The following is a 16,190-nucleotide window of genomic DNA, read 5'->3' as shown; positions in this document are numbered from 1 at the left end:
GGTCCAGCCCATTACGAGCGAAGGGACGCGGCCACTTACCGGGAGGTGAGCTGCCAGAAGCCCCACTGCCATCGTCTCGTCTGACTCGGGGGCCCACACTGAGTCAGACCCGGGACGTGGCGTGAAGAAAGTCGTGCGGGGTCAGCCGGGCCTGCAGCCTCCACACCAGTGTCCCGGCCGCGGGAACTCTCTCCCTCAGACAAGATCCGTCCACTCTCGGCTCCAGGACAGAAAGGGGTCCGGACAGACAAGCCGAGGCCGCCCCTGAGTGAGATCTGGGGCACCCGGCTTCCCCAGCGAACAAAGCGAACCAGGGTCCTCGGAGATCACAGCCTCTCTGCCAGACCGTGTAGCCAGCAGGGAACGAGAACTACCGCGACCAAAAGCCCCGCGGCGCTGCCTCCAGACCACCGCGGCGCGGCCGATGACGCCACAGCGTCGGGACGCAGCCGCTTTCAGCATTCCGGGACCTGTGGACCGATCCGCAGATCCGTCCAGGACTCGGATCAACAAAGATCCAAGAAAGGCGGACTACATTTCCCAGAACGCAGACGGTGCTGCTGTCCCCCAATGGGTTTGCACGACCGGGCCTGTGCTGTGGGCGAGGCATTACGGGACTTGTAGTCCAGGCTCCCTGGATTAGCGTAGGCCACAAGGAGACAGCTTTAAATCACTGTAACTCCTAAACGTTACGCTGGACGGTCCCGACCTCCGGGAGGGCAGTGTCGGCGGCTTCGCAGATTCCTGAAACCCTGGGTTTGAAAATTCTGGGAATTAGAAGGAATCATGGTTATACAATCGTTGTCCACCAGGTGGCGCACTCAGACACCAATAACCTTGTTTTACTTTTCCTACAAAGCTCCGCGGTAGGGGTACGCCTCCCTGCGGAGGGACACACTGGGAAATATATCGGACCGAGGCTTGTGGGCATGGTAGTCCAGGCTCCCACAGGCTGCACTGTGGGAGCTTTTTCTCACTATAGTTCCCAGAGTCTCCCGGTGGACAGGTCCAGACCTCAGGAAGGGCGTGGACAGCGCTGCGTAGAGTCCGGGAAGCCTGTGTGAGAATTCTGGGAAGCTGGCTTGAGAATTCTGGGAGTATAAGGGACTCATGCTTACACGAACCTTTAGCACCAGGTGGCGATGTCGGACACCTAGGGGTTCCGTACTATTTCTCCCTGAGGGACCTGCGGTAACGGTTCCTCTCCATATACGGAACACAGGGTGATTCCAGCAAATTGGCGTCACTTAGGACGCCAATACCTTCAAGATATGGCCACATTCACAAAAAGCTACGGACAACACCTCCCAGAAAGCTTGGCGGCATTGCTGGGAGCCTGGGCGGGTCTATCCTTTTCAGCGCCAGATTTCAAAGATGCCACCTTCACAAATACATCTTCCTCGGACGAAATAAAAATAAATGTCGTAATGTGCTTTTTATATTCGACAAAGATAGATACTTAAATGTTATGTACACGTACGGCTGTTTCTGTTCATTGAGTGGGTGATGAAATGTGTCCTAGCTAACCCAGACGCGTCCTTTTTCTGGCTTCTGGAACTGAGCCAAAGGAACAATCGAACTATGCCTTCATTCTGTTCAGTCTGTCTTTAGCCCTTTCCTCCTGTGTTTCATGTCTCTCTGTACCAAGACAGTGCGACGTCCGCAAGGCAATTAATGCTATGTGAAAGAGCAGCAAATAGTTACATGCAGGACGTTAAATACTGGCATTGGGACTTGAACTCCCAGCGAGAATGAACCAACGGTCCCGTGCAGCTATGCAAGGATCCCTAACGTAGCCCTCTGGGAATTGTAGTTCGACGCCTCCAGCGCAGGCGCAATCGCAGAAACGGGGGGCTGCGGGGGGCGGGGAAGGGGCCTTCATTCTGAGGTTCAAAGAATTGCAGTGTGTGAGGTTTCAGGTGGAAAGGCGAGGCAATGTCAGGCAGGGGTCTGCGAGGCCAAGCTCGGATCCTCACCCAGCCTCGGCACCGGGCGGGAGCGGGGCGAGCACCGAATCGACTGGAAGCGCGCGCCGCCTTCAGAAAGATGTAGTTGGGAGCGCCCACGGTGAGGGTGGCCTTGGACTTTCCGCGGCCCTCTAACGGTGAGAGAAAGCAAGGCGGGAAAGAAACTGAGCCGGTCAGCTGACCAAGCCTTGCAACTACGGATCGACAGACTCCGACCGTGCAGAAGCAAGCCCTGGGATAACCCTAGTGAACGCATGGCCCTCCGGGGAAATGTAGTTTGGCGCAGGCGCAGTGCGGGACAGTCGCGGTCGCAGCCTTTGTCTAGTCCCTCGGGTAAGTGACATCGGGAGTGTCCAGGACGGAGGTTGCTGGGAGGGTATCCTGTTGTTCCTTGGGTCCAGGCTGCCTTTTGTACCCAGCCGCGCGTGTCTGTCGAGTCTCTTTTGCTGCTTTCGGCCCAGGGCGGGTCGCTTCGGGGCAGTAAGAACGGGCCGAGTAGGCGGGGTTTGGTTCAGGGTATTCGAGTCCAAGAGTTATTGAGGAAGAAGAGGAGTTCTGGCTTTGGTGGAAGGGCTCGGAATCTCCCGACTCGGAGACAGTCGGAGAACCACCCGGCTGACACCCTAGAGAGACTGGAGCCAGCCTGACCTGCATCCCTCTCCTGCTTCAGTGGGGCGTCCAGGAGTCTGTGGTGGTGACGACCGAGGTCCAACCACAGTCATGTGGAGCCTCACCTTCCAGAGGGGTCTTCAGTCCCTAAAGAGTGAATGTGACTGACACCAAAAGCACAAGATATTAATTCCAGTGGCCTCGGACCCAGAAAAGTCACGTTATATATTAAGCTCTTACTGAGCACTGGCTACATGCCAGGCACCATCCAGGCCCCTTTACTAATTCACCAAACACGTTATTTAGATGTTCTGGGTGCCAGACCCTGTCCTATCCCTAAGAGCCTCTGCATAGACCCCACATGTCTCCACCCACTGGAGCCCTAGGAGGAGACGGGGAGATGATAAAAATCACATAAATACATCACTGAACAACATAACTCCCATCCTGGAAACTGCAGTGAAGACAGCAGCGCACAACGGGATGCAGCAGACTAGGAGGCACATAGTCAGCGTCATCAGGGAAGGTACAAAGATGAGGGAAACGCATCCTGCCTTGGGCCTGGGCTTTGTTTTGGGCAATCAGCCAGGGTCAAGCTTGTAAACTACCAGGAACAAGTAGTCTGTATGTCTTAGGCGCTAAATCGGTGCTCACTGAAGCTAGTGGCTTCCATCCCAGCAACAGGCGCCATCATGTGTATCCTGCTGCTCTGCTCTGTTTTTAGCCCGTTTCACACTTTAATTCTGGTAATTTCCATGTTGGGTCACCAGCTTCATTTCATGAGAAAGGGCAACTGAGGTACACCAAGCAGCTCCCAGGACCAGAGTAACAGAAGTCGTCATCCCCCTAGAAATCATTGCACCTTGCCTACCCTGGCCCTCCGTTTGGAATGGGGCCCTATCTTTGGAATGGGGTAGGAAAAACTGATGTCATTTTTCAACAGTGGCTGGAATGGTACTGAGTACCCTGCAGAGGCTCAGGAAATGCCACGCTGAAATTCAGTGCTGTTAGGTTTGGCCTGAGTGTTGGGCTCCAGGCTCTGACAGCCGCAGCTTTCCTACCTGCAGGTAGGGGTTCTGACGCTTGGTCTCTGGTCACACAGACACCTGCTCAGTCTCTCACATCCCTTTTCCCCAGAACTGTGTGCAGAGGATCTGACTGTTCATGCAAGAGTCCAGAGAGGAGGGAATGACCGCTGGGTTCCTGGATGCCGGGGCCCCGGTGAGTATATCTCCACCCTCACACTCGGGTCTCCCGGGCCCTGGCCTTGGGTCCCTACCAGGCTCATTCTGGCCTCAGATCCTTTCTGTCGCTCTATCCCCTGTCAGGAATGTGCTTTAGCCAACTCCACGCCCTCCTCCAGTTCACATTCTGAGGGCCTCCTGGCCTCCCCACCTGCCCCATGCTGCCCTAGCCGACATTGATCAGCCCTCTCACTGATGAGTCTGGCACATCCTCAACTCAGGATTCTAAGTCTTTACTCCCAGCTCACTCTCGTCATTACTTGCCAGGTGTGTACTGAGCACCTAGCAACGACCAGGTCATGGTCGTGGCACCGTTGCAGGTTTGCAGGTGCAGGAACAGGTGAGGCAAGCAGAAGTCTCCCTCCCTATGAGGCTCCAATGAGGAATGTAAATGTGCGAAGAAAGCTCAGAAAAAGATAGGCTTGGGAACCAGGCGTTGACTAGAACAGACTGGGGGACCTTCCTGAGGACATGGCCCACAGGCAGAGATGTGCGTGGGGTGGGGGCACGGGGGTGATGTCAGGCCCACAGAAAAAATGTTCCAGGCAGAGGCAACAGCATGAGCATAGGCCCTAAGTGGGACGGTCTGGAAGCAGATTTTTCCCCCTGTGCTTCTGGATAAAACACAGTATCTGACTGACACCTTGACGTTAGTCCCATGAGTCCTGAGCAGAGAACCCAGCCACACTGTGATAGATGCTGACCTACAGAACTACGAGATAATAAATGGATGCTGTTTTAAGACAGAAACTTTGGGGGAATTTACTTTGCATCAAAAGATAAATAATACAGTGGAGGGGAGCATCTGAGTTTGGTGTCATGATTAGAAAGATCATCTCTGCCCCAAGATTCTTTTTTAAAATCTGTGTTTCAAAGGCTTTGTTTCATTCATTGGGCCCATACCCTGTTTCCCCCAAAATAAGACCTAGCGGGACCATCAGCTCTAATGCATCTTTTGGAGAAAAATTAATATAAGAGCTGGTATTGTATTGTATTATATTATATTACATCATATGATATTATATTATACCTGGTATTATATAAGACTCGGTCTTATTTTGTAGTAAAATAAGACCGGTTCTTATTATTAATCTTTGCTCCAAAAGATGCATTAGAACTGATTGTCCGGCTAGGTCTTATTTTCGGGAAAACACGGTATCTTGGACGCATCAGGTGTTACTTTGGCCACAAGGGTAAGGCAGGAATCTAACCTGACAGTTTTCCAGATGCCCCCTTCCCCTACTGCCCATACACAGCTGCCACTCCAAGGGTCCCTCCACGAAGGTATGAATCCTAGTGAACCCCAAACGCCCAGGATTGTTCTCCCCTGTCTCGTTGAGTCCTCAGCAGCATTTCTTATTTTGAGACTTTTCTGCAGGTAAGTTGCTTGAAGATGGGTGTGTCCTCTTATGTCCTAAGAACCCCCTTCCAGCAGGACCCCAGCTCCACAGAAAAACCCAACCAAAATCCCAGACTTGAGAGAACCCCCTCCTACCCAGGTTGGCCTTGTCCTTGTTCACCAGCTGCTCCCACCGCGGACAGTGCCAGGGTTGGGCTGACTGAGGACACTCATATGTGATATTTCAGGAGCAAGTGACCTTTGAGGACGTGGTCGTAGACTTCACCCAGGAGGAGTGGGGGCAGTTGGAGCCCGCCCAGAGGACCCTGTACCGCAATGTGATGCTGGAGACCTTTGGGCTCCTTGTGTCTGTAGGTAAGGCATCACCTGTGGCCCCACCATGGATTCTAATTCTTTTGAGTTAAAGTGGGGGTAGGTCTAGGCTTTAAAAGCAAATACTTTGGGTGTGTCTTTGGCTTTAGGGACCAGGCTGTTTTGGTTGTGGGTTGTCAATTAGGATGTTTGGCCTACACGTAGCAGGTCCCACCTGAAAATGCCAGCAGCAGGATACCGTGTGGTAGAGAGACATACGGGGTCCCGTGACTGCAAAACCCCAGGCTGGACCTGATCTACCTGTGGAGAGGTCAGGAGGCCCCTCTGTCCTCACTCTGCACCTCTTTCTGCCATCAGTCCAGATGGGCCCCTCTGAAGGTGACAAGACAGCTGCCAGGGTCTGAGACCAGCAGAAAAGACAGGGTCTGTGTCCTGGGCGCCAATGAAAGGTGCCGGGGTTGTCTCCTTTTGGCCACCCGGTCCCCTTCACACGGCTCATTGTTGCCAGTGAGCAGGGGAAGAAGCAGAGCTCTGACTGGCCAGACCTGGGTCACATGTCCACCCCAGAACCAGAGATGAGGTCAGCAACTAAGAGTGAGGGAGGAATATTGGAGGCTGTTATGACTGTGACCTCTCCGGGTCCCAAGCCACTTTGGACCTGAGAGACGGAAGGTGGAGTGGGCAGAGGGTTGGGAAGGGTGCTGCACACAAATACTCACTCCCTGGGTCTCCCCAGAGCAGGACACTGGCTCCCGAAGCCAGCCGTCTCTCCCTGCTGAAGCTGGAGGCAGAGCCATGGGCGGTGGACGAGGGAGTTCCCCAAGGTGTGTGCCCAGGTGAGATGAGAGATACAGAGCTGGGAGGAGCCCACTTACCTCCCAGGTCTTTCTCTCTCTCTGTGTCTGCTCTCAGATTCTTCAGGAATAAACTGACTACTCAGTCTTTTAGTGAGCATTCACCAAGCACTGTTTTGCTGTGTATGAGACCGGACTTTTGTCTTTGCTGAGTTTACGTTCTTGTTGAGGGAGAAGGGCACACAACAATAGGTAAAGTAATAACAATAACAGTGAATGAGATGTTTCCTGATTATGAGGAAATGAAAGCTGGTGATAAGGTAAAGACTACAATTGGGGGAAAGACTTAAGCAGAGGGATGAGGGCTCACCGCTTCAAGGGGACATGGGAGCTGAAGCCTGAACAATGAGAACAGTGCTGCCTTGAAACAATCTGGGAGAACAGGATTCCAGGCGGAGGAAACAGCATGTGCAAGGGCACTTTGATGATGCAAGGGCTCTTGCTATGTAACACTCCAGCCTCAGTGCTTTAAACCAGAGAATCACTTATGACTCTTGCATCTGTGAGTAGTAAATCTAGGATGGGCTCTTCCATGTAACTACACATGGGCCGGGTGGTTCTGCTCTTCATACCTCCTGTCCATCTCCTTAGACAGGTAGGCAGCTCTCTAGGAAGTGGTGGCGTCTTGGCCCTCTGGCAGGCAGTTTCCTACTGGTGTCAGGCCCTGACCCTGTTCAAGCAGTGGCCCATTGCCAGGGCCCAGGAAGGATCACCAGTATGTGGAAGGGGTCACAGCAGGGTCTCTCCAGCCTCAAATAATAACTGGCTTTCACCCAGCACGTTAGCTTCCTATTGCTGTTGTAACAAATTACCATAAATGTAGTGACGTAAAGCAACACATATTATTTTACAGTTCTACAGGTCAAAAGTCCAAATGTGTCTCACAGGACTATGTTCAAGGTGTCATCAGGACAGCGTTCCTTCTGGAGTGTCTGGCAGAATCCATTTTCTTCCATTGTCTAGTCTGTAGATGCTGTCACATTTCCTGTACTTATGGCCTTGTCAATCTTCAGTGTTAGCATGGTTGGTCAAATCATCGCACACTGTGACACTCTGGTCTCTCACGTTTAAGAACCCTGTGGTTACATGGGGTCACTTGGATAAGCCACGGTAATCTCAGATAGTCAGCTGACATCAAAAGATTCGCAACCACGGTGGCCGGGTGACTCAGGTGACTCAGCACTGTGCTCCTAACACCGAGGTTGCCAGTTGGATTTCCACATGGGCCACTGAGCTGCGCCCTCTACAGCTAAGATTGTGAATAACGGCTCTCCTTGGAGCTGGGCTGCCGTGAGCACCCTGCGGCCAGCGTAAGCTGCTGTGTTCTTCTGTATGCTGCCGGGTGCTGCCGTGAGCAGCTGGCAGCTGGCGAGAGATGCGGAAGTAGCCAGCCATCGGCCAGCAGCCAACTGGCTCAGCTGGGTAGAGCACAATGATCATAATACCAACATGGGTCAGTGAGCTGCATCCTCCACAACTAGATTGAGAAACAGTGGCATGACTCGGAGTTGGGGGGTGGGGAAGGGGGAAAAAAAAAAGATTAGCAACCTTAATTCCTCCTTGACATGTAAGGTAACAGCATACTCCCAGGTTCCGGAGTTTAGGATGTAAACATCTTTGGGAGCCACTATTCTGCCCACTGCACCCAGCTTGACTCCTTTTTTGTGCCCTTACCATTTCACTAAGATGTAATATAAATGTGAAAGGTGCCCACAAGAGTACATTCCAGTGCTGAGTGGGGGTGGCAGCAGAGTCTCTGCCTCTGAGGAGAGGGATGGGTACTAGGGTGGGAAGGCCGTCCTTCCAGGAAGCAGGGAGGGACTCCATGTGTTCATTCAGCATGTCTGTTGCCCGCTGTTGTGGGTGGGGGTACATGGTGACTAAGGTGGAAAGAAGCTGCTACCCATAGGGGTTTCCCAATTAAGGGGACAGAATAAAGCAGATCAAGGTGCTCTAAACCACCACAGTCATTTATTCATCTTCCTAGTGAAGGACACTTCATCAATTCCCAGTTGATGGGTTTCTTTACATCTGAGGTGAGGAGGTACAATATTGACAGGCTGCCAGGAAGAGGCTGGGTCTGAGCCACAGGAGGGCTGAGTGCTCCTTCTGACATAGTGGCTTCTCTCACCAACTGGCATAGTGGAGGCTGCATTAGCCGGGGCCTGGCCATCGCTCTGCTCCTTCCAAGTCTGGGCATATGTTCACATTTTGCTGAAGGCCAACTCTCCCCTCAGCATCTTCTCCCACCCACATTTTCCGTACCCCCCTTGTCAGCTCCATTCGTGTCCTTATGCCAAATCCCCTCCCCTGTTCTTAGAAGTTCCCTTCCTCTCCTGACCCTTCCCTCATTTGCAGAAACCATATTGTTACACAGTCAAGGCTACTCGTGTTTTAAACCTTGTGAAACTCAGTTTTATTCTTTCACCCACCACAAACTTTTTCTCTGGAAAGGGGACTAAGGGGCATTACCATTTTTGTTCTTTCAGACTTGGAAACTACATCCAAACCCAAACTGTCACCTCCAAAGCAAGACATCTGTGAACATTCAACAGTGTCCTGGTAGGAAGCTTCCTATGGAATAGTCTGTGGTGTTCTAAGGGTGAAGATACTGCGGGCCCCTGGGAACAGAGTCATGAGAACCTTGATGGCCGTGTGCTGCAGGTGGCCTTCACACCTGTGAGGACATCTGTTCAGAAGCAGCAGCCAGAGAATGGGTTTGGGGAAAACTCACATCTGAGACCAGATCTCCCAACTGTACCTGTGACTCGTGAAATACGAGGCTCCCACATGTGGGGAACACATAGAAAGAGGAAGAATCCAGACTCAAAATTAAATGTGCAACCGAAAACCTGTGCAAAAGAGAAACCCTACACATGTCAAGAATGTGGGAAGGCCTTTAGTCACAGCTCGGCACTCATCGAACACTTACGAACACACACAGGAGAGAGACCTTACAAATGTCATGAATGCAGAAAAGGCTTCCAAAACAGCTCAGCACTTACCAAACATCAGAGAATCCACACTGGTGAGAAACCCTATAAGTGCATGCAGTGTGGGAGGACCTTCAACCAAATTGCGCCACTGATCCAGCACCAGAGAATTCACACAGGTGAGAAGCCCTACGAGTGCAGTGAATGTGGGAAATCCTTTAGTTTTAGGTCCTCCTTCAGCCAACATGAGCGGACTCACACAGGCGAAAAGCCCTATGAGTGCAGTGAATGTGGGAAAGCCTTCCGGCAAAGTATCCATCTGACCCAGCACCTGCGAATCCACACGGGGGAGAAGCCCTATGAGTGTGGAGACTGTGGCAAGACTTTCAGCCACAGCTCATCATTGACAAAGCACCAGCGAATCCACACTGGGGAGAAGCCTTATGAGTGTCATGAGTGTGGAAAAGCTTTCACCCAGATCACACCACTAATTCAGCATCAGAGGACACACACGGGAGAGAAGCCCTATGAGTGCAATGAATGTGGGAAAGCCTTCAGCCAGAGCACACTGCTAACTGAGCATCGTAGAATTCACACTGGCGAGAAGCCCTATGGGTGCAATGAATGTGGGAAAACCTTCAGCCACAGCTCATCACTCAGCCAGCACGAGCGAACACACACCGGGGAAAAGCCCTACGAATGCAATCAATGCGGGAAGGCCTTCCGGCAGAGCACCCACCTCACTCAACATCAGAGGATCCACACAGGGGAAAAACCCTACGAATGCAGCGACTGTGGGAAGGCCTTCAGCCACAGCTCATCCCTAACCAAACACCAGCGAATCCACACTGGGGAGAAGCCCTATGAGTGTAACGAATGTGGCAGGGCTTTCAGCCAGCTTGCTCCACTCATTCAGCATCAGAGGGTCCACACAGGAGAGAAGCCCTATGAGTGTAATGAGTGTGGCCGAGCTTTCAGCCAGAGCTCCCTACTCATAGAACACCAGAGAATCCACACCAAAGAAAAGCCCTATGGGTGCAATGAGTGTGGGAAATCCTTCAGTCACAGCTCATCACTAAGCCAGCATGAGAGGACACACACTGGAGAAAAGCCCTATGAATGCCAGGATTGTGGGAAATCCTTCAGGCAGAGCACTCACCTGACTCAGCACCGGCGGATCCACACGGGAGAGAAGCCATACAAGTGCAGTGACTGTGGGAAGGCCTTCACACACAGCTCCTCCCTGACCAAGCACCAGAGAACTCATACTGTGTAGATGCACTTACACACAAGCTGGGACATGGGAAGCCTTAAGCCATAGTTCATCTCTTACTACACTTGACCCAATCATACTCAAGAGCAAGAACACAGCTCTTTCCAAAAGCGGCCTGAGGTGACCTCTGAAAATGGTTCACTATTCACTTGACCCAGAGAACCCCACAAAATCATGTAAATCAAGAGGTTCAAATCTACAGGTTCATTTTAAGAACACTCATGAAACTGCCCAGGCCATCAAGAGTATGCATATCCGAAAAGCCACGAAGTTTTTAAAGGATGTCACGTTATGAAAGCAGTGTGTGCCATTCCGTCGTTACAATGGTGGAGTTGGGAGGTGTGCCCAGGCCAAACAGTGGGGTTGGACACAGGGCGTTGGCCCAAAAAGAGTGCAGAATTTTTACTGCACATGCTCAAAAATGCAGAGAGTAATGCTGAACTTAAGGGTTTAAATATAGACTCTCTGGTTACTGAGCACATCCAAGTGAACAAAACTTCCAAGATGCAGCGGAGAACTTACAGAGAGCACAGGTGGATTAACCCATACATGAGCTCTCCCTGTAACATTGAGATGATCCTAACTGAAAAAGAACAAATTGTTCCTAAACCAGAAGAGGAGGTTGCTCAGAAGAAAAAGATCTCCCAGAAGAAACTGAAGAAACAAAAACTTAAGGCCTGGGAGTAAATTCAACATAAAATAAATGCTAATAAAAGTAAAAGTAGAGAAAAAACAAAGCAAGATCACTGACCTATTTATACACACGCCTTCACACACAGTAGACTGCTCAGATCATCCAAACATTGGGTAAATGTGGAGATGAGCCACGTTGAGGACCTTTAAACTTGAGTGCTCACTAACACTGTAGAACCCAAAAAAGGGAAAATATAGTGGGTTTTGCTGTGGCTTCTCTCCAAGGATTCACCAAATTCCAAACCAGACATTTTCAACGTGGTGAGGTACCCAACAAATGCCTTTCATATATAAGAACCAAATGCAATCTGGATTTATCAGTATTGCACACTACATTTTGGGGGGCAGGGGGGTGCTTATGAATGGCGCAGATTGACTCTGATAGTCCCTAAAAACACTATGGCAGAGTGTTTCAGACATGAGAGTGGCATCTGTATGGAAGCACCATGCATACTCAACTGTCTCAGTATGAAGTTTTCTGATCGGTGTGTAAATTGTTGGTTAAAGTAGAAGGCAACCGGTCTCACAGATTTGAACTCCATATGACAAAGTGTCATTGTACTCTAAACAGATTTTTAAATCCATTGTCTGCATTATTTGCAATAAATTAATCCTTATATGCAACAGGGTTGAAAAGATCTGTATAGGAAGACTTGAAATGTAAGCTCCATGTAGCCTTGCAGATTTTCAGATGGCTTTTGCTGCTCTGTTCTTGCTATAAATTTATTTATAGGACTCACAGGCATTAGAAACGCAGATGATGCCATTTCACGAAAAGAGGGAAGATTTTTCAGGTTAAGCCACTATCTCATGAGCAGTAGCATTCAAACGTCGGAACCTTGTTTTGCAAGGTTTATCCCTTTGAAAAATGTACAAGTTGATTTTCTCTTGAACCATTTTTTCATTGATTTTTCATACTGGTGTTTAAAAAGCTTTTGTTTTTATATAATTTAATTTGAAGGTCCATAGTATTTAAGTGAACCCTAAATCCACTAAAAGCAGTCTCCCTGACAACTACAACCCTTAAATGGTGACTTGCCACCCTTGACTTTTGCCACACAGCAATAATAACTAATACACTCTGGGAGATAATTATTTTATTTTATTTTATTGGGGAATATTGGGGAACAGTGTGTTTCTGTAGGGTCCTTCAGCTCCAAGTTGTCCTTCAATCTAGTTAGTGCGCAGCTCAGCTTCAAGTCCAGTTGCCGTTTCAGTCTTTAGTTGCAGGGGGCACAGCCCACCATCCCATGTCGGAATTGAACCAGCAACCTTGTTGAGAGCTCGCGCTCTAACCAACTGAGCATCCGGCTGCCCCTCTGGAAGCTCAGCGGCAGCTCATTATCTTCCGTCTATGTTGTGGAGGGTGCAGATCGCTCGCCCATGTGAGAATCGAACTGGCAACCCTGTTGTTCAGAGCTCTAGCTCTAACTAACTGAGCCATGCAGCTGCCTGGAGAGAATCTTTTTTAAGACAAATACAATTGGGTCACTCTTGCCTCATAACCTCCATTGGTTCCTACCATTCGTTAGATGAATTAAAAACTCTGACTGGCAGACAAGGTCCTGTAAGATGGGGCTTCTGCCCACGTTTCAGTCTCGTTCTGCCCCACATCTCTGTGTCTCACAATAGGATTCATGCTTTTTGTAACAATCACCAGGATATTGATTATAAATGCAGACTCTTGGGAACTGCACTCCAATGAAGGCGTCCAAATCTTTCGGGTGGAGGTGATAAAGATGACTCTCCTCTATGGTACAGGGACATAATGTGTCACCCTTCTCAGCGCCTGTAGAAAGGCCTTTTCTGCTGCTTTGAGACCCTCCACCTGTCAACTGCGTGATGCTCATACATCCTCTCATTCCCTGACCCATGGACCCTTCTTAGGGAACACTTCTCAGAGACTAGCACACACAGCAATCATTTGTCTGCTTCTTGATTTCAGGTCTTCCACTATTGGTGGACTGAAGGTGAAGGATAAACTCTCAGTCCCCCTGTGGGATTAGGCCCCCACCCATATGCCCTCATTTAACCTTAATTACCTCTAGGAAGGTCCTATCTACACCAGTCACATTGGGAGTTAGAGCTTCAATATATGGATTTGTGGATGAGGGTATGCAATTCAGTGTGTTGCTGAGGGTACTCATGGATATTTTCCCATTGACATGTACTCCTGTCTTGGCAGGCTTCCACGTATGTGATTTACTTTGTCCTATCCGATGAACTCCACCATTCTTAGTGTCACTTCCAGATATCTTACAGCCTTTTGTAAGATATCCTGGCTCAGCACCCAATGGTCTGTACACTTTCCAGCCCTCCCAACTCCATTGGAGAGACCCGGGCCACCTGTGCACCTCATTTGCTCTGTTTCTCTCAGTGTTCCATGTCCCTTCATCTTTGCATGGGGGTTGAGACCCTCATTACAGACCCTCTGCCACTAATGCCTGAGCCAGCCTAGCTTCCCTTGAGACTTGAGTGGAACTTCTGTCTATGAATTTGTTCAACAAATCACCCAATTGTGACTTTACCATGTCTTGGGCAGGGTGACAGTGGTTAGGGAATGGACAACGAATCCTGAAATCTTTACAGTTGGTTTCTTTTTCGTAGTATAATAGTTTGAGAAAAGCAATTCTGAAACTATTTTACATATATTCTAGAGGTCATCAAATTAATGTGTTGATATCGGAGGTGTGAGGGTTTTCACTATTTACCCAGACTACATTTCCTAGAAGGCATGGCAGTGTGGGTGTGCACTGTGTGGGTGAGCATGACGGGTCCTGTGCTGTGGACGGGGTTTTCTGGACTTGTCCAGGCTCTCCAGCCAGGCTAGGCGCACTGAGACAGTTTTAACTCATTGTAATTCCCAGAGACACCATTCAGTGGTTGTCCTGCCCTAAAACAGTGTCATCAACAGCTCCATAAAGTCCAGGAGACTTGAGGATAAGAATTCTGGGATTTATAAGGAATCACCATTACACTAATCTTGTCTACAAGGTGGTCAGTTGGACACCTAGAACTTTGTACTACTCCCACAAGATTGCATGGGTATGGGTGCTCCACTTTATGGAGAGACTCAGTTATTGGCTCCAGAAATTCGGAGTCACTAGGAATAAAGACTCTGGGAGTGGTTGTCCAGGCCCTGCTGCCTAGCCTAGGTCACACTCAGACGGCTTAAAATCACTGTATTACCCAGACGCTACCATTGGGTGAGCGTCCCCACCTCTGGAAGGGCTATGTTGGCAGTTCCCCCGATTCCCTGGATTTGAGAATTATGGGAATTATAATCATGGTTACACTAATGTCCACTATGTGGCAAACTCAGACACCTACAACTTTGTACTACTTCCAGAAGGCTCTGCAGTTGGGGTGCCACTTCCTACAGAGGGAGGGAGGGCAACACCTGCGAGTGAGGAGTTCTGGGGGTTGTTCAGGCTCATCTAGACTGCACTGAGACAGCTTTTTCTCACTATAATTCTCAGACTCTCTCATTGGGGGGCATGCCTACCTCCAGAAGAGCATGGGCAACTGCTAAGCAGAATCCAGGAAGCCTGTGTTTGAGAATTTGGGGAGTATAGGAGAATCATGCTCACACGAACCTCTTCCACAGTTGGCGATGATGGACACCTAGAGGTTTCTACCATTTCCTGAAGGATCTGTGGTAAGGCTGCCTCTCCATGGAGAGAACACTGGGCAGTACCACAGCATCGACATCACCTAGGAGCCCTTCCTTCTGGAAGTTGTACTCCATTATAACAGAATCTGGCCACATTCACAAAGAGCAGCAGACTACACCTACGAGAAAGCCAGGCAGCAGTCTGGGGGCCTCTGCAGGCCTATCCTCTTCAGTGCCAGATTTCAAAGATGCCATATTCACAAATACACCTCCCGTGATGAAATAAAAATAAATGTCACATAAGGATCCAAGATGGCAGAGTAGATAAATGCTGTGCTTAACTTCATCCTGTGAACACATCGAAATTACAACTAAATTCTAGAACAATCAACCTGGAGAACCATCTCAAGTCTAGCTGAAGAGAAATTTCATAACTAAGGACATAAAATAGAAGCCATGCCGAGACTGGTAGGAAGGGCGAAGACACGAAACAGGCCAGCCCCAAGCCTCTGTGTGGCAGATGAAAATTGGAGGGATATCTCAGCCACAGAGGTTCCTCAGAGAGGAGTAAGGGACCCCATCTCCACACTGGCCTCCCCAGCCTGGAGTATTGATGCTGGGAAGAGGAGCCTCCACAACATCTGGCTGTGAAAAATAGTGAGGATTCTGACTATCTCCGGAGGAACGGAAGACGGCAGGAAACTCAGACATCCTCTTAAAGGGCCTGCACAGACTTGCTCGCAGGCACTCACTCTGGGCTCCAGTGGAGGGACAGTGACTTGGGGGTGGTGGGCATTGGAGACATACAGGAGACAGACTGAGATGTGTCGCTTCAGGTGAAGGCTGGAAGATAGTTGCCATTTACCCTGTGTGGAGTCTTCCATAAGAGCAGCCAGCAGGCGGGTGCCATCTATCCTATGGTAAGTCCTCCCCCTGCCCATGGTCAAATCTGAATCTCAATTGGTGTGGTGAGTTCCACTCACTCCACCCAGGAGACACTGAGATTCCAACACACCTATCTCCATACCACAGGCGGCTTTATCAGCAGATGAACCTTATGGAGCCAGCAGGTGGCAGCAGGGATGGGAATGTCCTGGCTTTTTGAGGAGCTACCCCAGACCCATTACTGGTGGCAGCCATCCTTGGGTCCCAGTGTGGCCTCTCTCACATGCCTCCAAGTACACCACAGGCAATGACTAGCCATGTATTACTTTGCATCTCCTACCAGGTACTCCCTGGCCGGTCACAGGCAATGGCTGACTTGGGCCTGCACTGGAACCTCTCCCAAAATGCCCCAGAACCAACATACGAGATCTGACAATTCAATTAAAT

The 16,190-nt window shown here is 50.0% G+C and overlaps 2 protein-coding genes across 2 annotated transcripts in view; one reads left to right on the top strand and one right to left on the bottom strand.

The window, feature by feature from the left end:
• Positions 1–524, bottom strand: part of ZNF606 (zinc finger protein 606) — a 42,724-nt gene extending 42,200 nt beyond the window's left edge. Inside the window, exon 1 of the mRNA XM_019711553.3 lies at positions 40–524. The gene's annotated coding sequence lies outside the window, so the exon portion shown is untranslated. The remainder of the gene's footprint in view (positions 1–39) is intronic.
• Positions 525–1,856: 1,332 nt separating this feature from the next.
• Positions 1,857–11,869, top strand: LOC109434520 (uncharacterized). Its single transcript, XM_074315512.2, is given in 7 exon segments — positions 1,857–2,300; positions 3,714–3,797; positions 5,408–5,534; positions 6,234–6,257; positions 6,260–6,328; positions 8,836–8,892; positions 8,895–11,869. Coding segments are annotated over 6 exon segments (1,995 nt in total). The 5' UTR covers positions 1,857–2,300; positions 3,714–3,740; the 3' UTR covers positions 10,556–11,869.
• Positions 11,870–16,190: the final 4,321 nt, after the last annotated feature.

Source organism: Rhinolophus sinicus, chromosome 8 (genome assembly GCF_057876585.1).
Source record: "Rhinolophus sinicus isolate RSI-liver-muscle chromosome 8, RSI-T2T, whole genome shotgun sequence".
NCBI lineage: Eukaryota > Metazoa > Chordata > Mammalia > Chiroptera > Rhinolophidae > Rhinolophus > Rhinolophus sinicus.
The sequence above is the reverse complement of the archived record's forward strand: the minus strand, read 5'-3'. Positions and strand labels throughout refer to the sequence as shown.